General features: G+C 41.9%; 4 protein-coding genes across 12 annotated transcripts; 2 read left to right on the forward strand and 2 right to left on the reverse strand.

Moving 5' to 3' along the window:
- Nucleotides 1-435: 435 nt before the first annotated feature.
- Nucleotides 436-3274, reverse strand: Clc (clathrin light chain). 3 transcript variants are annotated; one of them, XM_011148496.3, is made up of 7 exons: nt 3016-3274; nt 2550-2712; nt 2321-2437; nt 2151-2240; nt 1915-2026; nt 1650-1661; nt 436-808 (listed from the first exon to the last, which is right to left on the reverse strand). In XM_011148496.3, exons 2-7 carry the CDS (start codon nt 2710-2712, stop codon nt 628-630), a joined length of 675 nt encoding a protein of 224 aa, XP_011146798.1. In that variant the 5' UTR covers nt 3016-3274; the 3' UTR covers nt 436-627. The 3 variants fall into 3 exon arrangements, with proteins under 3 accessions (XP_011146798.1, XP_011146797.1, XP_011146800.1); XM_011148495.3 differs by having other exon boundaries at nt 3012-3274; XM_011148498.3 differs by lacking the exon at nt 1650-1661 and having other exon boundaries at nt 3012-3274.
- On the forward strand, nt 3257-6489 carry LOC105187592 (N-acetylglucosamine-6-phosphate deacetylase). Of its 4 annotated transcripts, none has more exons than XM_025306354.1 (8): nt 3257-3402; nt 4079-4339; nt 4439-4713; nt 4825-4954; nt 5101-5189; nt 5283-5427; nt 5524-5700; nt 5837-6489. In XM_025306354.1, the coding sequence occupies exons 2-8, from the start codon at nt 4129-4131 to the stop codon at nt 6019-6021; spliced, it is 1212 nt and encodes a 403-aa protein (XP_025162139.1). In that variant the 5' UTR covers nt 3257-3402; nt 4079-4128; the 3' UTR covers nt 6022-6489. The 4 variants fall into 4 exon arrangements, with proteins under 4 accessions (XP_025162139.1, XP_011146810.1, XP_011146809.3 ...); XM_011148508.3 differs by having other exon boundaries at nt 3268-3427; XM_011148507.3 differs by having other exon boundaries at nt 3274-3350.
- Nucleotides 6310-16419, reverse strand: LOC105187590 (nucleoporin NUP2). Of its 3 annotated transcripts, XM_011148500.3 has the most exons (22): nt 16069-16419; nt 13790-13934; nt 13621-13678; nt 13462-13532; nt 12829-13005; nt 12365-12463; nt 10955-11053; nt 10750-10848; nt 10549-10647; nt 10358-10456; nt 9947-10045; nt 9774-9872; nt 9573-9671; nt 9175-9273; nt 9005-9103; nt 8826-8924; nt 8444-8545; nt 8231-8332; nt 7642-7740; nt 7400-7504; nt 6695-6954; nt 6310-6615 (listed from the first exon to the last, which is right to left on the reverse strand). In XM_011148500.3, exons 2-22 carry the CDS (start codon nt 13896-13898, stop codon nt 6532-6534), a joined length of 2256 nt encoding a protein of 751 aa, XP_011146802.1. In that variant the 5' UTR covers nt 13899-13934; nt 16069-16419; the 3' UTR covers nt 6310-6531. The 3 variants fall into 3 exon arrangements, with proteins under 3 accessions (XP_011146802.1, XP_011146804.1, XP_011146808.1); XM_011148502.3 differs by lacking the exon at nt 12365-12463 and having other exon boundaries at nt 16069-16416; XM_011148506.2 differs by lacking the exons at nt 12365-12463; nt 12829-13005; nt 13462-13532; ... (1 more) ...; nt 13790-13934; nt 16069-16419 and adding an exon at nt 11751-11877.
- Nucleotides 16420-18081: 1662 nt separating this feature from the next.
- Nucleotides 18082-23282, forward strand: pain (transient receptor potential cation channel family member painless). Of its 2 annotated transcripts, none has more exons than XM_011148514.3 (4): nt 18082-18160; nt 18883-19058; nt 20303-21403; nt 21603-23282. In XM_011148514.3, exons 3-4 carry the CDS (start codon nt 20311-20313, stop codon nt 23180-23182), a joined length of 2673 nt encoding a protein of 890 aa, XP_011146816.1. In that variant the 5' UTR covers nt 18082-18160; nt 18883-19058; nt 20303-20310; the 3' UTR covers nt 23183-23282. The 2 variants fall into 2 exon arrangements, with proteins under 2 accessions (XP_011146816.1, XP_025162136.1); XM_025306351.1 differs by having other exon boundaries at nt 18090-18738.
- Nucleotides 23283-23322: the final 40 nt, after the last annotated feature.

The raw sequence follows: 23322 nt of genomic DNA on the forward strand, positions 1-23322 counted from the left end.
GTTATCGAGTTAACAACCGATTAATGTTGATGCAATCGACCGACCCTGAGACGCAAGCTGTGTTAGAGTTTGTATAGTATATACATTTTTTTAACATAACACGCGCAGTTATTTACTAACAGTGTGTGTGTGTGTGTGTGTGTGTGTGTGTGTGAGCAAACACTAAATAGATTTTAAGAAAGAGACAAAATATATATATATTTTTTTTGAGACATGTTTACAAAACAAACGCATAACTAGAGTATTGTCGTGGTAAAACCATTTCGAAAACCATTAGCGTATACTCCTTTTTATTGTTCACCATTTCGTGTTACAATAAATACTATTTACTGAGAAGAAGTACGTTCACACCCACGATCTTCCCCCTTACCTTCCTGTCATGTTGCAGTCACGCGCACGGATGTATACCACATGATGCATTGTATAATGTATTTGTTAATCAATAACCTTTATTCACAATAATATTACATACTTTATATATAACAGAACATTTATGAATTCTTTTCATTAATATCGCCGACATAGTCGCAACGTGTTATTATTTGCTTTTGTTCTTTTTTCCTCAATTATTTACCATAATTCATATCCCCGATGTCTAATTACGCGAAGATAAATCCTTCAATTTAATCAAGCGTTAATGGGAGTTGGCGGTGTCTGTTTTAACTGCAAGATAATCGAACGCATCCGGGAGACGTCTTTGGAAGTGCGAGACGACTTGGGATTGAACTCGCATAATTTAGCGATGCGTTCCCACTCAGTACCTGGTTCGACCTCATCAGCCTCCGCGACAAATTGCTTCTCTGCATTCCTATTCGTAAATGGAGTACAAATTAAATCAATGCGAAATCATGTGTCACATATTAGTAACGTAATGTAAAACGAGAGAAACAGAAAGAGGGAGAGAAATTGTATTCTTTTATTCTTTAATTATCCTACTCGGTATTATATCCTACGGTATATAATAAGCGACCGTTTTATATTGTATTTATATGCTATAGCATATTTATATGTATGTAAACACAAGATGATTCGAGCAATTTGAACAGGGAATGGTCGATGAACACTTCGAGATTAAATGCGTTATATGTAGTGCGATCTAAAAGAAGTGATTGAAAAGTTTCGGCGAGCGTACATATAGCGCCTACGAAAATTATTAAAATATGTATTTAATCAACATTATCAATGGCTTTTATTTTCTATTAAATATTCTTTAGTTGCTGTTTGTGCGCGAATACCATGTTACTCCCTTACTCCCTAAATTCTTTGATTCTTTTCTTAGATCAGCTTGTATTTGTATGTCAATCTATATATGCATATTTCAAGTATTGTAAAGCAAAAAAGAAACAATCCGAAGGGCTTGCTTAATTTAATCTTAATTTTGTCAAGCAATATTGTCTGGTGCAGTCTTGCAGCAACTTATTAAGAAGCGATAATAATCGGGATGGTCGTAAATGAGAAAGAGAAAGAGAAAGAGAAAAAGAGAGAGAGAGAGAGAGAGAGAACTGTGCTCTTGTATACTTTTGAATCATTCTGAGAACAAATATGGTCTTTTTCTTTTCTCTCGAAATTCTTAAAGCTGTGAAAGCAAGCCGTGTTACATTAGCGGTGCGATGCTCTTTTCTCATGCGTACAAAGATATTTTAACTTACTTGGCCGATTCCCTAAGAAGCAAAACGAAAATAATACAATTATATGTAATAATATAATCCAGATGTCTATAATATACATAGTATAATATTGGACTTGTAAAGAATTATCGATATCAATTATGTCTAATGCCTCAAATAATATAATGCATTGATGATTTAGTCCAATATTTCTATTCATTTAAATTTAGTCTCGATTGTCAGTTTTATGCCAAATCAAGATACACAAGAAAAAAGTGAAAAAAACAAATATATTTAATAAAATTACCTGTTGGTGGTTTTCGTTTTACCAATAGTCTCGGCATGGTGTTTATACCACTCTTCTAACTCTTTCTTCGCAGCCTCTCTCCATTCTTCCTTCTTTTTTTCCTCTTCCGCGTCTAAAAGACATACAAACGCTATACCACACTATTGTTGTATACCACGTGCACTGCACAATTGATTAAAATACAAAGACTTTTAATAATATTCATTTCAACAGTACAATTGGCTATTCTCAAATACCTTTCTCTTCAAGACGGGCTTTCTGTTCTTCCCTCCACTTTCTGATCTTTTCAGGCTCTTCCTTGAATGGTGGAATGATGGATGCTGGCTCTATTAATTATTCACATAAAAACTCAGCAAATAGATTCTCCTAAGAATATGATTAAAATGATTCAAAAATATATTTGTACCTGATGCTGGCACTTGTGATTCTATAGGTTGCTCAATAGCATCTACAATTTCAAAGCTACCTTCAGCGTCACCACCTGGACCAACTTTCAGATTTCCAAATTTTGCAGATGCATCATCTACGAGATATTCCTTATATTAACGACACACGCTTATACATATGCATTATAAATATGTATGTATAACTTGTTATTATATATCTATCAACTATATGCCAGATCTTTCATGTACCATCGGTATGACCTGCTGCCGCTGCTGCAGCCAGAGTCACAGCCATTGGTGTTATATCATCTTCCAAGCCAGCAAGCTGATCTTGCTCCCTCGCCAGAAACTCTGCCGCCGGATCTACCTCAGGCTCGTTGTTGACAAAATTATCGCCAAATGCGTCCATCATCTGAAAGAGAAGATTAAAGGAATAACGTGTGTTTAAGGACACGTGCGTACTGCTTGTCAAAATAAAAGTAGCTTATTCCTCGGACAAATATCGCTTGCGCAAAATTCGGCTATTAATTTTAACATTACGAATAACAAAAGTATGTCGTGTGTAATTCCGGAGAATGAAGATGAATGCAACAAAGTAATATTTGAGGTTAAGCAACTATTGCGCCGACACCTAGTCTAATAAAGTTCAATTTCAGCTTTATCCTGTCTTAACATACAATAAGAAATCATTTTCCGCTCGCTGTCACTTACTCACGATTTGTATGTAGATGCACAATTTTTCGTTCGAAAGAAAACTGAAATGTACCAACGGAATTCACTCTTGTTATCCAAGGGGACGACACTACCTCCGACGCCTACCTCGCCACCTGCCGCGCACTTCCCCGCTTGACTGACTGGTAAACGTCAATCGTGGATCGTCTACGTCAATATCGGTATCAATGATATCGATGCGCGCAACGCACTCACACATGCACGCCGTATACAGGCTACTGTGACTACGGATGTGCGCATGGCCAATTTCACGGCGTCAACTCATCGTTGACGTTGAATCATCGATTCGAATGAGTTACTGTATGCGAATTCAGTCGAATAAGAAAAATTAGTCTTTGTGGATTGATTATCGTTTTTCCGTTCTTCCTTCGTGAGTTTTCAAACAAACGTAACCGGTAATACGCGTGTTTTATTACCAATAATTTGGATATGGGTCAACTTTCTCTTAATTTTTCGAATGTAGATTTGATTCTCTCTCTCTCTCTCTCTCTCTCTTTCTTCTCTCTCTCTCTCTCCCCCTCTCGCTCTCTCTCTCTATCCTTCTCTCTCTCTCTCTCTCTCTCTCGCTCTCTCTTTCTAGATTAAATGCACAGCTGTTTTATGATAGAAATAAGTAAGGGTGAAGGATGCACGATTCTGCAAAACATATTTTCTCTTTTTTCTAATCTAATTTTCGAGCAAAACTCGAGTAAAATTTGCAACTGCACTACTATCCGATCTCGGGTCAGATCGAGCTCTACTTTTCAAATTCTATCAACAGCTTTCGCATCTAGATGTGTCAAAGTTATAGGCCGTCCTGTGCGCAATGACGGTCACTTGTCCTTGTTTACAATTTGCATGGACAATGACATCACTGATCCGGTCTTTGATCGTTGTTAATCCGCTTATCGAGATGAATTCGTCGTTAAGAGCGTGGCGTGTCATTGTCCCCACCAATCGTGCCATTTTTCTTACTCGAATACTAAACTGTCAAGGCGACGACGTTGGCACATAATTGATAATTGTTGATAATGCACGGGTTACACTGATAAGACTCTTATTTATAGAATTAGCAGTTGACTCTTTCGGGAACGTATTCCTACTGACACGAAGCATCATGCAGCGGCACGATAAAACAGTCCTCAAACAATTTTGTAACTGCAAAATTCTACGTGATGGCAAAATCCAATTGGAAGATTTATGGGTACGCGACGGTAAATTCGTGAATCCTGAAAAAATCTTTTACGATGAGAAAATCACACCCGATGTTAAAATAGATTGCAACGGTGCCCTGATCTCTCCGGGATTCATAGATTTACAAATCAATGGTATTTAATTAGTCAAGTTTTCCTACCAAGAAGAGGAATAAGATGTTTGTCTTTATAGGTAGATAAAGAGAGAAATTAATACTTGCATTTGTTTATCAGGAGGATTTGGCATCGATTTTTCAAACAAGGTTGACAATGTGAAAGAAGGCATAGATAAAGTAGCAAAAGGATTACTGAAACATGGAGTAACATCATTTTGTCCTACAATAGTAACATCTCCTGTTAAGACATATCATTCGATACTACCGAAAATAAAGAAACAGAATGGAGGTAGTCACGGTGCTTGTGTATTAGGTGTTCACATAGAGGGTCCATTTATCAGCCCGAGTAAAAAAGGTGCCCATCCAGAAAACTACATCAGAAGATTTGATCAGGTGAGGATTACACTTTCATCATATATTCAAACCTAAGTAAACCCAAGTTAAGATGTCTCCAAATTGTATGTTTCTCATTATATGTTTTCGAAGTAATCATGTGTATTTTAGGGATTTAAGTCAGTTACTGATATGTATGGAGATCTGAACAATGTGTGTATGGTTACGTTAGCACCGGAAATTCCAAACGCCACATCTATCATCGAAGAGTTATGTGAGAGAAATATCAAAGTATCTGTCGGTAGGTAATAATTCTGTAATATCTGTATTATAATACATCTGTCACATTATTTTCTCAATAAAAGTTGTTTCTTTTCCTTCTCTTCATATGTAAAATTTTAATCTTTATAGCTTTTAAATGTAATATACATTTTCCATATTTTTTAGGACATTCCATAGCAAATCTAAGTGAAGGAGAGATAGCAGTTAAACATGGAGCATCATTTATTACTCATCTCTTTAATGCCATGCTGCCTGTGAGTTATAAAAATACTCTAAATTTCACACCAACTGACTTACATCTCTTGATGAAAAAAGTACATATATACAACATTCCTCTGTAAATGTAGTTTCATCATAGAGATCCGGGGTTAGTCGGTCTCTTGACATCTGACCAAATTCCATTCGGGAGAATTGTTCATTTTGGTATAATTTCGGACGGCATCCACACGCACCCAGCTGCTTTGCGAATCGCTCATCGGACGCATCCCGAAGGTTGCTATTTATTAAATATTAAATACACCATGTGTTGTCCACTTTTATCAGTGGACTTTTAATAGTAACTAATTAAAAACTGAACATTCACACAAGGTCTCGTACTTGTAACCGACGCAATATCTGCATTGGGTCTGGAAGAGGGAATTCATCAGCTAGGTCAATTAGAGATAGAGATACGTAAAGGGAGCGCCTATATTGCTGGAACAGATATTCTATGTGGTAGCATAACTGAAATGTCTAAATGTGTGAGGAATTTCAGAGAAGCCACAGGTAAAAAGAATTTTGGTTTATTAATTGCATTGTTTAAATATTTTACAATATTGTTATTAGGACATGTATTATACTCGACAACTGCATTGTCATCCAACTGCCAAAGTATACTTGATAACACATCTGCTTGATATAGGTTGCACAGTGGTTGAGGCTTTGGAAGCAGCTACTTTACATCCTGCGAAAGCCCTCGGCATTGATTCTTACAAAGGTGTTCTTAACTTTGGCGCTGACGCCGATTTCATTTTACTGGATGATAAACTGAAATTATTGTCGACATGGATTTCAGGAGAATGTGTTCAGCATATTTGTAGTGAGTAACATACATAAAAGGAACAGAGAGAGAGAGAGAGAGAGAGAGAGAGAGAGAAAATTACTATATCCTGCCACATAAACACAAATAAAATTTAATCAGATGACAGAAAAATATGAATATAACTTTTTACTTTCTTTACTGGGAAAAACGTGTATAATAATAAATGCATATAATTAGTATAAAATAAAATTAGTACAACCATTGTGTCTTACACTATAGGAAAGATATCTGTATCCTCTATAGCTCTATAGCATCTAAACCGTATAATAGAGGATGTAGAAGAGACATCAGTATGTCATGTTAATCTTTAATCAACTATATTTTGCGATATACAATATAAAAGCTAATAGTTAAAGTTGGTTTACTGCTGAATATTTACTGTTCAATTTTTTTCCGTATACCACGGACCTTAAACCAAAAAAGAAAAAAGGAAAAAAAAAAGAGTCGTCTTTACGATGTGTTAATCGGAACGTCAGAAGCAATGAAAAAAGTAAGCATATCTTGAATTGGATAAATTAATAAACCGCGTCCTTCAAGTTACAAATAAACGGCGAATGTCTGATACCAAATGTGTGCGCAGGAGGAACATCGAGAAGAACCTGAAATACAATTACGTGAACGGTCAATATGTTATATCGCAGTGGTTGAAACGATGCCAAATGTTAAAGCATCCGATACCTTTTCCGGGTAGTGCGCTCCGGGTCCTGGAATCTGTGAGTGATCGTCGGGCAACTGGAAACGTGCACTTATACTGTACGCTGGACTCTTTGCTCTGACCGAGTCCGGTTTGATGGCTTCGTATGTTCCCGGCCCAGGCACGAGAACACGATCGTCCGTGAATACCTTCTGCCTACCGGATATCGAATAGGCGGGCGCCGCTTTCTTGTTTCCCTCCTTAGTCCCGCCGAGAGCGGATGGAATGTTGTAAACATTCGGTGCTGAAAGTCGATCGATTTCCTTCAAGATATACTTTGCAGACGTACAATTGCGATTATTTCACGATTCACGTAGGAAACAATTTCATCCACCGATTTACGTCGTACTTCTTTCTCTACTTCTGACACGTCTTTCAGCAGTATTCTAGCAGGTAGGCATATTTCCCGTCGGATTGCACGGAAAATTCAGTAAGAATTTGCATTTCATGGATTAATATAATATGCAATTAATATTTAGGGTAATGAAGAAAACACAAGTTATAATATCTTATCCGATATACATATGTGCATATATCTGCGGAAAAACTAATCGGTGCATTTCTATGGAGGCCCCATGCACGTTTGCGTGTGCGAATAAAAACCATCTCTATCTATGGTGTAGCATGCAACGTTCGCGAAAAGTTACCGCATTCTTGGCTGAAATTGGCAGATTGAGTCGATTATTTACCTGGAACGTCGTTTGGCCTGCTCGCGGGCGGTCTAAGGCCGAAGCTAAATTGCAATGCTTTCTCCAGTAAAAGCATAGCTTTCTCCGGGCTGTACTCGCCAGGGCCTGCAATATTGCATATAATTTGCATGGAGAGCAAATTAAGAGTCACAAGTGAAGGTTCAAGCGAAATGATCGACATTGATTATCGAGCGATCAATTGGGAATCGTAATAATGAGCGGTAATAATGAGAAAGTGTTACCTGGTATGTGATTTCTCTCGCGTATCTCGGTTTTAGAACCGAAACTGTACTCGGGCGACTTGGACATGTTTACTTTCTCGGGGCTGTACGTGCCAGGAGCTGCAAGTCAAATTATTAAATGCTTCTATATTCTCTTGAAAAGCGCAATTACAGTTATCGCACATTTATCTCGTGCATAAGGCTGCTAGTCAACACGCTAACAACACATATTTAGGAAAAACGTTAAACATAACATTACACACGATATATTATATCAAAATATATTCACGCTTATCACATACACATGTCGAAGCACATTGCACCGAGCTTTACATGTTGACCAAACATGGCCTTAAAAATCGATATCTATCTATCTATTTATCTATCTATCTCAGCATTCAACATACATTTTTCGCCTCAGGTGTTTATTATTAGTTTTAATAAATATCACAACGTAACAAACAAAATTGTAATTAACATTATTATGAGCAGTTATTTTTATAGACAGTTAGTTTGACAGGAGTGAAAAAATGTCATGCACTATTTTTCTATCTACAGAACTAGCAATCAAGATGTGTTATATTAATCTGTCGCTAGATTACACCATTACCTGGTGTATCGTTAGCTTTATACAATGGTGTTCTGTTACCGAAACTGAAATAGGGTTTATGTTCCAAGTGTTGAGCTTTCTCCGGATTGTAGCAACCGGGGCCTACCAAAGTAATCGGATATCAGTGCGTCGTTGCTTAATTACGTATTACATCTTTATTAGAGATCATTTAGAAAACAGTCGATTAGTTTTTTTGTTAGTTCACACCATTACCTGGTGTATCGTGAGACTTATGAAGGGGTGTTCTATTACCAAAGCTGAAATAGGGCTTATGCTCCAGATTTAGAGCTTTCTCTGGTTTGTAATCGGCAGGGCCTACCGAGCCAATCAGAAATTAATGTTTTTTATTACTTCATTGCACTCTCTCCTTCTCCCTCTCTCCTCTCTCCTCTCTCTCTCTCTCTCTCTCTCTCTCTCTCTCTCTCTCTCTCTCTCTCTCTCTCTCTCTCTCTCTCTCTCTCTCTCTCTCTCTCTCTCTCTCTCCCCCTCTCTCTCTCTCTCCCCCTCTCTCTCTCTCTCTCTCCCTCTCTCACTTTTGTACTAATTATACGTCGAAAAAAAAGAATGTGCTCTGGAAAAAAATCGCGACACTCACCGGGATTGTCGTTCAATTTTTCTAGTGTTCCCTTCCCAGTTAGACTATACTGTGGCCCTTTGTTCATATTGGTTTTCTCAGGACTGTACGTGCCAGGTGCTACGGCAACACATATAAAAAATGTATGCGAATTATGAATGACGTCATGGTGTCGTATTTTAAAAAATTTCTAAACGTACCAGGGACATCGTCAGATTTCAATGCAGAGCCTTTGCCAGTCAGACTATATTGTGGCCCTTTGTCCAAATTTACTTTCTCGGGACTGTAAGCTCCAGGTGCTGCATGAAAATGGTCAATGCGTGTGATAACGATCAAGTTTATCTTTTATAACGACACGAAACTTAATTACCTGGTGTATCACTGAGTTTATCCGGAGCGTGCCTGATCCCGAAACTGTACTGAGGAGTGACATCTAATTTAACTTTCTCTGGAGAATATGCGCCAGGCGCTGAAAAGAATTGTCTTATAATATATGTACTATTATTTCTAGAAAGTATAGTGTAGTAGAAAGAGAGATATTCGCGCGCATCTCATCTCACTTCACTGAAGAAAATTGAACAGGAAAGGAACAACAAGTAAAGAGATGTGTATCGGGTAAGAAATATTATGCAGAAATAGTATGCAGAATGTTACAGAATTCTGCTACGTGGCTAGCTATCACTATATGCAACGTGTAAGTTGCAAATTTTTAAACATTCTTTATACTCAGCATGGTTAGGTAGAAGCTTTGGGAGAAGCTGGTTTTACCTGGCGTGTCAGCGGGTTTATCCAGAGCAGGTCTGAGTCCAAAAGTGTACTGCGGTGTATTATCCAATCTGACCTTTTCAGGAGAATATGTGCCCGGCGCTATAAATGTACATATATATATATATATATATATATATTACATGGCTATAATGTTACATTTACGTATGTTACGTATCTTACGCGTGTGTAATTCGCACACACCTGGGGTGTCGACTGGTTTCTCAGCGGGTCCCTTGCCGGTCAAACTGTACTGCGGCCCTTTATCTAAATTCACTTTTTCCGGACTGTAGGTTCCAGGTGCTGCGCGAGATATACAAATAATCAATGTATATAATATATCTAAATAACCCCGAAAAATAACGCGTATTAATTACCTGGTGTGTCGCTGGGTTTATTCAGTTGGGGCCTAATTCCAAAACTATATTGCGGTGTAGTATCCAATTTCACTTTCTCCGGGCGATATACTCCGGGCGCTGAAAATTGTATCGTTACTTTATGCAACAGATATTATATATATATTTTCCATCGATGTCTATATTTCTAGAAATTCCTCCTTCTTCCTCTATACCTTCTATACGCGTTTGATACACATTTCTTTATTTAATACATTTACTTATAGAAAATTGCAAATGTTTTGCTATTTAGATATTATATATACTTGAGACATGAAGAGACTGGTGCAAACCTTGTGTGTGTACAAAATATGTTAATTATAATTATAATTATAAATACAAGAATATATTTATCTATCCTTTATACGCGCACAAAATGCAGTTTCGTTATACCTGGAGTGTCAGCGGGTTTCTCGTCACGGCCTTTACCACTCAAGCTATATTGCGGCCCTCTGTTCAAGTTTACCTTCTCAGGACTGTACGTGCCAGGCGCTAACACGATTCAATATATCGGAATGAATGGTCTCGATGTCTCTGAGCAATATCAGTTTTATTTAACGACGAATGATGTACGACATATGTACCTGGTGTTTCGTTTGGCTTCTCCACTGCAGATTTTAGACCGAAACTAAACTGAGGCGACGTGTCCAGTCTCACCTTCTCGGGACAATAGGCACCTGGTGCTGTTGAAAGAAATTTAATGTTTATCACGCGCATTTATCACGCACTTGTTATGTTGAAATAAATATACGTATATGAAATGAATTTTTCCGTATTGTATGTACCTGGCGTTCCGTTACACTTCTCCTCCCGACCCTTGCCAGTCAAACTGTACTGCGGGCCTTTCTCGAGGTTCACTTTCTCCGGACTGTATGCTCCGGGTGCTGTGTCCAATTGCAAGAAAGAGACAAGTGGCGAGATCAGAAGCAAGCTAGGCTTTACGGGCTGTTGAATTACTGAATTAGTTCTAGTATTTCCCTCGTATCGTACCTGGTGTGTCGCTCGTTTTGTCGAGCGGCGTTCTAAATCCGAACGTGAACTGCGGCGCACTGTCCAGTCTTGTTTTTTCGGGATGATAAGTACCTGGAGCTAGACATTTGCCAATCAATCTTACGAGTTCCATTATTGCGCGCGACAATTTTCTAGTTGCTACAAGCATTACCGCCGAATCTGCGGGATTAATTCTGGGGGGGGAGGAGAGTACGGAATATACCGAAAGGGATGTAAGCTGATAAGACGGAGAGACTCCACGAGTATCATAGGCATGCAACAATTTTTATCTTACGACGAGATAAGCGATTCTAGTAATTCGTTATTATTCCGTCTTACGTGTGTAACAGCTACGTGTCAGCTATTCTATTCTATTACTTCTTCGCGCGTACTTGAATTTTCAAAAACTACTTCGAAATTATACACACGTCGCTCACCTACTATCACACACGCACACATACATACAAATGTGTGATGATTGCGCAATTACTTTCATTTACACTTAGACTTAGAGTAGACATCATACGTGCAATATCGAATTTACGGTGAGATATTAAGAGATAGTGGTAGAAGATTTAAAAGAAGTAGTAGAATATACAGAATATACAGAATTGTGTTCGCTACACTGCAGTATACACCGCGATTCGCAATTTTGCAGGTAATACAACACACTGACCAATTATTTACGGTGCATAAAAGTCCAAAGTTATTGTTCCGTACTATCACACGTTCCAATTGCTAGATTACGTGAGTCCTAATGTTTGCATTTGGAGAAAAAGAAAGAATACGTCTGTACCTAAATAACGACTCTTCGGCGTTAATAGTTGCAAACACTGATTTTTTAAGTGCGATATCCTCAAATGAAGTCCCATCCTAGGTAATTACGGTAATCGCGATTAGTTGCAGTACGACTTCGACTGTTCCTAAACATCATTATGTTCGATACAATAATAATGATGAAATGTAATAAATCTCAATAGTTTGTTAGAGTTGGAAAAAAAAGAAAGAGAGAGAGAGAGAGAGAGAGGGAGAGAGAGGGAGAGAGAGGGAAAGAGAGGGAGAGAGAGGGAGAGAGAGAAGTGAATCATGTTTTCACGCGACAGGAAATGATAAAAAAAAATAATTTCGAGTTGAGAGAAGTAAATAAGATGTGATTATGATGTACACAAAGTACTATTGAGCAATGTCCATTTTGTTGTTGAAGACAATAGCTGTAACTGTAGTGTGTGATTAGTCCCATTGATATACACAAATGTGATTGAATCTACTCTAGCATTTCCTTTCATAAATATATAGGCTCCTATTATCGTTCCGTACGTTTGCATCTCTCATTAGCGGCCGGGTATCATAATTAGTGGACAGAATATTGGGTACGTCGTTGCGTATATTTAGTTGGTGTTGCATAATTACCGGGCACATCACTCGGTCTTTCCGACACAGCTTTTACGCCAAAAGTGTACGCTGCCGCTTTGTAGAGATTCACGATTTCCGTGCGATAGTCGCTCGGTGCTACGATCGAGATGCAACACATGTATTTATATGCTTCAATAAATTTCCACTTTTTTTTTTTTTTCCCCACGACAACTGTGACGTAAGCGAAATACGACGTAAGCGGTGGTAAATTGTTTGCTTGTATAAAATGTCTTTGTTATAAGAACCAAAATTTTCGATTACATGTGTTTGGGAATATGAAGTAATAATCATCAAGACGCGTTTTTTGCTAGAAAAATGTAAGTAACAACATTGGAGAGAGAGAATTTATTTGTGTGTATGTGTGTGTGTGTGTGTGTGTGTGTGTGTGTGTGTGTGTGTGTGTGTGTGTGTGTGTGTCAAGTAAATATTTATTTTATCATTCATGAAACATTGAGGCTTACCGGGCGTACAGCTAATCTTTTCAATTTGCGTTTTAACTCCAAAGGAATATTTCGGGGAGCTGTCTTGAATGATCTTCTCCGCTTTTTGTGGATTATAATCGCCGGGTGCGGGAGTTACTTCCGGTTTCGTTGATTTCGTTCGGCCGTGCAACGACGCGGCAGGTGCGGCATCCTTCCCTGAGAGATTGACATCATATTATTCCAATGAATTATCAGCCAATCGCAAAGCCCCTTGTTCAAGCCGGAGGCGACGGAATTTCGTGAACGCCGGCTGTTAAAACTGGCTGGTCTAATTCTTATGGAATATCAGCAGTTTGAAGTTTGATCGATACCACGGCCGAGCCTGAAGCGCCGATAACACTCGCAAGTTTACGAACGAAGCACAATTGCGCATTTACGCAATGTGCGTTTATCTCCTCCACTTCAAACGTCTCAATTCCATCGTTATTATTACACTTGGTCTACTTCATCGTGGAGAGAGAGAGAGAGAGAGAGAGAGAGAGAGAGAGAGAGGGAGAAAGAGAGAGAGAGAGAGAGAGAGAGAGAGAGAGAGAGAGAGAGAGAGAGAGAGAGAGAGAGAGAGAGAGAGCTTGCAAGCTCTGCGTGGAAGTTGTAATTTATGTGCGTTCTCACCTTTTGCGCTAAGTCCAGAAACATTGTATTGCCCAGGGCCAGGTCCCGGGCTATTGTCTTTCGCCGAATGTCTGGAAGATGTCCACAGTGGATATTTAGATGGTTGGTATGCGAGAGAGTAGAGAATAGTTCTCGTGCGGATCTACGAAATCAAATTACCTGCTACCAAAGGAAAATGCTGGCGCTCTCTCCCGTTTGGAATCTGGAACGGTTTTTCCTGCAAACATTATGCCATTGTCATTACATAGCGTATCGCTGTCCCGTCTTTACGTACTGTATACTGCGCGCAGGGGGGAGGGGAAGGAACTTGACAGGATAACATCCGTACCGATCAGTGGTGGTAAAGTCACGCAGGCTGGTCCCGGACTGCTATATTCGGCGGCAATCGGGCCTCGTCGTTTCGTGGGTGTCCAGGGTCTTTGTGTCATGCCGACCATGTTGCTTGCTTCTTCTCTATATCTTGCTATCGCAGGCTATATATATATATATATATATATATCGGCCGATATGAGCACATGTGTAAATTTGCTACATAGGTGCTACATTGCATATGGATTATTGTTGCAACTTTCCGTAGAATAAATTAAAATGATCATGATTTGGTGACGCGCCAACACGATATCGGTGCGGACCGCACACGCAAATTTCTCTCGGATGAAACGCTTTCCTTTTGGGTAAACAACGAGATGCGAAACCGTAAGTACGTCCATGCGTCCATGAATTATGCAATGAAGGTGACCTCGAAGTCCCGGGGGGTACAGAAACACGACTCATGGGCGAACCATATAAGAGCATGACCATGATGGGCATTCGCGATCGCCCACCGATCACCATGTGACGGAACGTGCCAACGAGCGTTAAAAAAAAAAAGCTTAAAAGTTTAAACGTACAATATCCGATAATACACATGACAATGACTATTCGCACTGATCCGCGTGCAATTCTCGCGGATCACTGATGCATTCAGTGTGTTGCGATAAAATGGGATAAAATTGGATAATAATTTCTGACGATCTGTGTGTGACATTACAAGGTCTGTAGTCTGGATTATCCGGATTTGAAAGGAACGAACCTTCATAAATATGTATACGAGCTTGCTCGTACGCGTAGCATTGTTTGCATTTAATATTAGATCACACGTCGATTTTACACGTCAGTGTCGATGAAAAAGTCGCCGAGGAAACACATTCATCGCGGTGTCGCCTACGACGCGCAAAGTGTTCCATAATGATCGACTCTCGGTTGCCAAGTATAGTAGAGGCGATCTCAAGAGCCTTACTCATTTGCGCCGAATTTCTTACATCATCGCTCGTTACGGTATATCCCGTATAGAGGAAAGATAACGTTATTGATATTATCGGCGATATTAAGCACCGAGGGGAAAGGAACAGAATTCTCTGAACTCAGAAAATACATAAAAATTTGAGTTACTTTCCTTCTGCAAAATCCTATACAATAATGTAACGTCATAAAGCAACATACATGCGCACACGTGTGTGCATATTTATGCGCGTTTTCAATTTAAGTTGACACACGGTGTATGGATATACCAATATATATATGTGTGTGTGTGTGTGTGTGTGCACACGAGTGTGTACACAGCATTTCATTATCCTAATATGGAAATGAAAGTGAAGTGGTAAATCCGATACTTGAGAGTACACGCGGGTACAAACGTGTCGCGATGTCGCCGAAATTGGAGCGAAAGAGATTGAGTAAGATCGACAATCGAAATGCAACTCCTGCGAAACTGATTATCCTTATATAAAATACAATTGTATTTCTTCTCACACGATATAACTGTAAATATAACACAAAATAATCAATTTTCTCTCGAGCTTTTTTCTTACTTTTCTAATTTTTTCTCTTTTTCTTACAATACAATGTATTGTATCACCGACAAGAGCGTGTCTATCAGCGTGTCAAACGCTTGATCTGTTGTTGGGTTTGCAATCAATAAAATTTATTCCATGTTTGTGAAGTTTATTATTTAAAAGATAACGCGACACATACACACAAGTTCGTCTGTCGATCCACTCGACGAAATAATATGCTGCACAAATTGATGTTATCATCTTCGTCATGATCTCGGCATGATCAGTGTTACATGCGACGGAGCAAAAATGATAACGTTGCTACTGTTATTATTCGAAAAAAAAACGAATCAATCATTTTAAATTATATCGTACTTCCCGATAATGAATGCCTGCAGTGAATGAGGATTGAAGGAGGGCAGAAGGATTTTGAAGGCACAAGCGAGTATTAAGCGAGTTCAAGGAGGACAGAATTCTAAACGAGGGAAAACTCGGGGCATTCTTTTGATATTTCAATAAAGTATATTCCGCACTATCTGGCACTTGTGCATGTGCGCAACAATTTGGACATCATTGTGTGCGATAGATTTCGTGAAATTAACGAATGTTCCCGCGACGATATATTTATTCGAGTTTGATCACTTTGATTACATCTCGATGCTGATTCGTTACATGCGCCTCTTTAATCGTAGCATCTTGTGAACTTTTGCAACTGTCACCAAGGAACTCTCTCATAGAACGATGTTGTGTTAAAGAAATGACCTTTGGTCGTTGCGAAAGTAAGTTTACTTACTTGCGCGGTTCGAGGAGGAGGAGGAGGTCTGTGAGAACGTCGTCGGAAAGAGCTGAGAATTCACTGAATTTAGAGAGCTGATAATAATAACGTCACGCTCTCGGAATGCCTGTAACACCTGGAGATATCTGCACGGATGCGCACCTGAGACGCGTCTACCTGCGACTGAAGACTAAACATCAAGGTATCACGGCATGCGCCAGTTTCCCGGAATCACAAGTCCCCACCTTTTGCAGTGATTGGAAGAACCGTGGAAGAACGCAAGCGCCTGTAAGTAGCTTGCCTCGCGTACAGACCTGAAGCGGGAGCTATCACGCGAATTCGTTGACACGCGCGCGTGTATTCAATGCGCGGGAAGAAGCCCGTCGTTTGCAAAAAAAGTCTCTTTCCTCTCTCTCTCTCTCTCTCTCTCGGAAGAGGAGGAGGAGAAGGAGGAGGAGGAGGAGGAGGAGGAATTTATATGTTATCTCTTGAATAGAAAGATCGTATCTTCACTTCGAATCAACGCTTCGAAAAAATGCTTTTCTTCATAATTTTTTAATATTTTAGGTAACATTTAAATGACGGCAACATTTAGATGACGCTTCTCATTATTCTCCATCTCGAACGATTTAGTCGAACAATTTAGTCGAACATTTGATGAATTTAGAGAACATGACGCACGAAGCTCGTGCGAAATTTTATATACATTCAAGTGTCCCTCAAGTCCCTTTACTCTGCGGTAATTTCAGATTAATAGCAAAGCATATCCTGAGTACTCTCCTCGAGTCGATCCGCGAGTAATATGACGACGAATAGTAACGATATGATTACGCGCACATTGATAGAATTAGATAGTAAATCGTACCCATTTACTTTGGTAGAAGCTACCTTCCACCCTCAACCCGGTCTCTCTGTCGATTTTATTTCTGTGTCATCTTTGATGTAAAAAAAAGATGACACGTTTGTTTCCCAATGTGACGCGAGAAATGTAAAACTTTCTCAGTTTCTCACCTGTTGTACATGCGCCATTTGTCGTCGATTATCGAATCGATAATACTCGATGAGCAAAAATTCACTACTGACATAAGCGTTGACATAAAAGAATGAGTGATTTCTTCTTACCTCAGCAAACCTCAGCTTACCTGAACCGGTACCTGTACAATAAGTCACGGATGTTTAATCACGTCATTTGCCATATGGCGTGAGCTTCTAATTTTAGCCGATAGTCCCTATCGGCGACCAGGACATCGCGAGGCTGAAAGAGTCAAGGATGGAGATTGGGAACATCGGGGTGCGTGGGTTACGAAATCGCGCGTGTACGTCCAATTATGGTGCCAAGACGACAGCGCACATTCGTATTTGACACTCCCGTTCCCTCACCGCGGCTATATCGAATTATGACGTCAGGAGTGAGAAATCATGCAAATTTTCTCCTTGCACTATTGATCAAGTATGTAGAAAAAATATGCCCGTTCTTGGAGATACGCACTATGCGGCATAGTGTGTTGAGGAAGTGAGCGACGTAAAGTAAAAGATCTGTCAGACTATACATCGTTGATTTACCGATCAGCAAGTAATCTCAATTTTTCGGCTCTCGAAGACCTCGTTCCCTCTCTCCCTCCCGCCCCGCTCTCTCTCTCTCTCTCTCTCTTTTTCTTCTCTCAAGAGGGAAGATTCAAGTTCCATGTGAAACATAAAGAGACGAATAGAGCCTACAACTGTCCAGCCGCAATTGTAATGAGATTCCAACTGATCACACAAACACACACACATTTCATCCTCCTCTCTCGCGATTTAAAGCGACGTTTGCGTAACGCCACCAAGTTTTTGCTCAAGACATGCGATCCGTGAGGATGAAGGATCTTCTGTCTTAACGAGAGAGAACCGGTTGGACGTTGTGGTACTGTGAAAAGAGGCACTGTTGCAAGAACAGAGTTAGGAGTAGAGTATCGGACACCCGATCGTGATGAGACCGACCGGCCCCTCTCTCTCTCTCTCTCTCTCTCTCTCTCTCTCTCTCTCTCTCTCCTCGTCTTCCTCCATCGTCATCGTCGCTATGGTCGCGACGTGAGCTAGTCCGGTCAGCAGAGCGACACGGTGGGTCCGGCTGGTGCGTAAGATACACTAAACCAAGTTTAATTACTACTTACACACGCGCTATTAATCTCAGATGTGCATTTGTTAATCATCAGTCACTGTTGTGACGCATCCGCTCGAATGTACCGCATTGATCGCGATCGCGAGTGTAAAGCAGAGTTTCCGATCGACGGACGGAACAGGAAAGAGAGAAGCTTCAGGATCAATTCGGTGAAAGGAATGCGAGAGAGGCCACTTTCATCGCGCAGCATTTTCCCGATGCAGTGGACCACTTGTTGTTGAACCGCTTCTGTTGAACCAAGCCTCGTAGATAGCAAGAGGATGGGTATCGTGCAGTAAAGTGTAACGGAAATGATAAAATAAATGGAGCCATCGATGCGCCATCATACGATCGACACGATATAATATATCGCCGCCATAATCGAGAGACACGATGGTCAAGCAATGCACGGCGGCGAAACCGGCCGTGTTTCTTCTTGAATATGACACCTCGATGACAGGATGATCCTTATAAATGCTGATCTCGCATTTCTTTTCACACATACATTCCACACGCAAATTGCACAAGTGCACGCCTGAAATCGTACAAGAGTGGAGTATTCTTCGTGCAGTAATATCTGTCGCGCCGACAGTCGGATCGACCGTGTCAATCCGCCGATCGGACTGGCTCGCGTCTGGCGCGATATAAAGTGTGTAAAAGATTCATCGAACATGCTACCAATTGCAATATTTCAGAATTAAAAGGTTTCGCGATGCTTCGCCTCTCGCTCAGCAACGTGGTATGAAAAAGGAACGTGTGAAACCGTCCCAACGACTTTGACTTGCGAGGAAAGGACTGCGAGTAGAGTCTCTCACCGATTTTCAAGAGCTTTCGATTTCGACTGCGCGGAGTGTCCGACCAGTGTTTTCTCGTAAGTTCTCGAGGTAGTAGCCTCTCGAAATACACATTTTACACATGCCACTATACCCATGGGATTAATCGCGCAATTATTTTGCGGGCCTCTCTCTCTCTCTCTCTCTCTCTCTCTCTCGCGCGCGCGCGTGCGTTTTCGTCCTTTTCTCCGTGAAAAGCGAGCGATTGAAAATTCTTCTGCCGATCTCTGTGCATGCACAGTGCGAGTCTAAATTAATTCCGACAGGAAGTGCTCTCATCCGGAAGTGCGATCCGTCCTTTTGTCCCGACACACAATGAAACGGCTCTATCGCACTTCACTTCACAATTGGAAAGCTCGAATAGCTTTTATCATCATAGAGCGATAACTGTAAACCGCTAGTGGAAAGTGAGTGTGTCGGGTCGCGCACACAAAAGCTGTGCGCTTTGTGCGATCGCTGAAGTAACACGGCGAAATGCTTAATTGGCACTTGAGTAAATTGTGGCGGTGAGCTCACGATCAGAGTCGTCATACGGCGAACGCCCACGTACGAAACAAGTGTAACGTAGCGCACACATGTGACATTTTTTCTACCCATTCGTCTCACTTTTTGCGCGTACGTTTCAACGAAGGGGCGAGCGCGCGGTCGCGGTCGCGAAAGATGTTTGTAATAATATACATCCCTGTACAAAATGTCGAATTGAAACGTATTAAAAGGTATTGACATTTTGTTGACATTTTATTGACATACGTCTGAATTCTGCTTTCTGATCCGAAAAAGGGGATTGAAAAATATTGGTTCCCATTAAATTTCATCGCGCTAAATCGCGAGACGGCAGTGACGAATGCTTCGCATTAAAAAGAAATCAATTCATTTCAAATATGCCTTGCTTGCATTCAATCGCAATCGATAATTTGCAAATGCGAAACTTGCAAGTACTCACTTCTCCTAATTGTTTTCGGATTCAGAGGCCAGATTTTCACGTTCTATTCCCCTCCCCCCCCCCCTCCCGTCGCATGGAAAAGTATTGGCCCGCGATCCAATCCGAGATTTCCGCAAAGCAGAATTCACGAGGCGAATCTCGCGAATGCGAAACAATACTTTTAAATACGACGTCTTATGACAGGGTTCTCGCGAGCACTTTCAGCTCAAATGATCGTAAATGACCACCCAATCGCGGACAAATTGCGGTACAACATTTTTCACACACAAAGTTAGAATAAAAGTTAGCAGTTTCTTCATGAAAATTAGCGTTATAATATTCCAACATTCTGTACTCCAGGCGCAAAAATGGACCTCGACGAGGATTCGTTGCAGGAGCGCCTGCTGAACGTTTATGATCTTAGCTCGAGCGACAGGCAAGTCCTCTACAAACTCCTGCTGAATGCCTTACGGTCCAAGGACTATCGCTCCTTCAGGAGCATCATGGAGCACAACTTGAAGAAGCAACCACCCGTTCTGGATGTCAATCACGTATTTCCGAATCACTACGAGGAGACGTGCCTCGATATAGCCAGCCGAAACGGCCTGACAGACTTTGTGACATACCTGCTGTCGAAAGGGGCGAAAGTCAACAGGGTGAACGAGGCGCATAATCGCGCGCCTCTACATTTCGCCACCGAGAACGGGCACGAGCGAACCCTGCTGATATTATTGACACATCCGACGACGAACGTGAACCTGCAGGCTGGACAACAGACCGCTCTGCACATCGCGGTGCAACAGGAGAATCTAGCGTGTGCCAGGCAGCTGCTGGAGGCAAGAGCCAGCGCGAGTATTCCCAACAGCAAGGGTCTGACGGCTCTTCACGCAGCGGCGAAGTACGGGCAACGTGAGATGGTGCGACTGATACTGGACATGTGCAAGCAGTGTCCCGATCTGGACAGTTACAGGGACTACAACGATCAGACGACGCGGCAAGTGATACAAGAGAACCTGCCGGATTTGCCGTTGCCGCCGAAATGCGAGAGCAGAGAGGTGAACGCGCAGGATCTCAAATACTACCTGACCGTCAACGACGAGGCGAACTTTCTCACGAGCTTGGAGAACGCCAAGCCGCAGATAGTCCGCAGTGTGGCCGAAGATTTGCTCGAGATGGCCGCGCAACACAATCTCCTCGACGCTGTGATGGGAATTCTGGGCAGGCTTCCAAACGGCGTGTTCAGCGTGAAGAGAGCCGCGCAAGTGGCGATTCGAGAGGGCAATTATCACGTTCTTCGGCAGCTGCTGAACGTGGAGCCTGGTGTGGCGAACGATCTGATCCTGGACGTCTGCCCGGAGCTGGGAATGCCCGGCAGACACGGCGTCGACAGCACGTTCGATCGGCTCGAGTGCCTGAGGCTGATCCTGGAGCAAGAGAATGTGGACGTTCGTTGCGCCGATAGTGAGTGTCTTGCAAGTTTCACAAGTTTCTGTATCTGTATCTCCTGCTCTCTTTGAGACGGGACAGAGAAGCGATAAGAGAGAACGAGAGGAAGGGAGAGACGCTTAAAGGACCGCGCTTGCTCTTTCGTTTCTTTTCTCTTATCCTCGTCGTGACGATACAATTCCATTCTTCAACATCTTTCTATGTTTCTGTACAGACAAGGGTAACACGCCGCTGCATTACGCGGCCAGGGCGGGCTGCAACGAAGCGACGACTCTGCTCTTGGAGCGCGGCAGCTACATCGGGCACATGAACAAATTCAACGTACCGCCCATCGCGGACATTCCGACGTGCACGTTGCTGCGATACTTGGACGACTGCGTGCAGGCGCGAAAGTGTCGGACGAACGAGTACACGATCGAACTCGACTACCGCTGCCTGATGCCGCATCACACGGACGGATCCGCGTCGGCGTGTCGGCCTTATCGCGAGATGGAAGTGTTTCAGTACATCGCCCGCAACAACGGTCTGAAGCAGCTGCTCAAGCACCCGCTGCTGTCCTCCTTCCTTTATCTCAAGTGGCACAGAATACGACATTTTCTCTACGCCAATTTCATCTTTTACGTGATGTTTTACCTCCTGCTGAACGCTTACATCATGAGCATGACGTACCACAGCTCGTCGAGCAGAAACAAAACGGAGACGGTGAACGACGTCGCTTCGACGAACAACGGCAGCATGAGAATCGCCTCTTGGAACTACGAGAGACTCCTGCATCCTCTCGTCAGCTTGATGCTGCTGCTCTTCGCCTGCCGGGAGATTATACAACTTTTCTCCTGTCCTAGACATTACTTCAAGAGTCCGCAGAACTGGCTGGAGCTCATGCTGATCGGCATGACTCTGTCCGTGTTGTGCGGCGCGGGGCCCGTGCTTGGCGCGATAGTGATTCTACTGTCGGCCTGGAACCTGGTGCTCCTCATCAGCCAACATCCCCGCATGTCCACCGGCGTCGAGATGTTTCGCACGGTGTCGTTAAACTTCGTACGCTTCCTCTTCCCGTATATCTTTCTCATTCTCGCATTCGCTCTCGCTTTTTACACGCTCTTCAAGGACGCCGACGACAACTTTCCTGATCCCGGTCACTCGTTCTTCAAGACTATCATCATGCTCACCGGCGAATTCGACGCCGACGACATATCGTTCGAGTCCCACCCGGTCTGGAGCCACCTTGTCTTCGTCTTTTTTGTCTTCCTCATCGCCATTGTACTGTTCAATCTACTCAATGGTCTGGCGGTTAGCGACACCGCAGAGATCCTCTCCAAGGCCGAGCTCGTCAGCCTCATCTCCAGAATACATTTGATAGCCTACATCGAGCACGTGGCCTTTGGCAAATTGCTGAAACATTGGCTCTGCTGTGACATCCTGCGCCGGAATCTGTCCGAGTATCTCACCAGGAGGATCCTTCTGTTTCGGAATTATCTGGCAGACGGCAAGATCAGCATCAAGCCTTGCGACAATCTAGACGCTTGCGAAAACCACAGGCGTTACACCAACTACATTCGCAGCGAGTCTATCAAGAAACATAATCGTTGGGCCACCTTGGAGATGGATCCCAGTATAATTAAGAAAGCCAAACGGATTATCTCTAATAAGGTACAGTTGTCGGACGACGAAAGGATAATGATCACGTTGAACAAACTGCAGGAGAAGTTGACGATGATGGAGGAGTCTTTGAATACTATAAAGCTCGCAGTCGAGAATAATAATGTCAATAACGCAATGGGACGTGCGGCTTAGAATAATTCAAACATTTAGACTGGTACTGTTTGAATATTCTGCTGCATTGTCCGTTTAGAACTTGGTTTTACAAAATAAATGATCCGAGTAATCTGTCGTATAAGCTTGTATTTTTATTTAGTATAAATCAATGTGACGCA

Source organism: Harpegnathos saltator, unplaced genomic scaffold (genome assembly GCF_003227715.2).
Source record: "Harpegnathos saltator strain DR-91 unplaced genomic scaffold, Hsal_v8.6 scaffold774, whole genome shotgun sequence".
Lineage (NCBI taxonomy): Eukaryota > Metazoa > Arthropoda > Insecta > Hymenoptera > Formicidae > Harpegnathos > Harpegnathos saltator.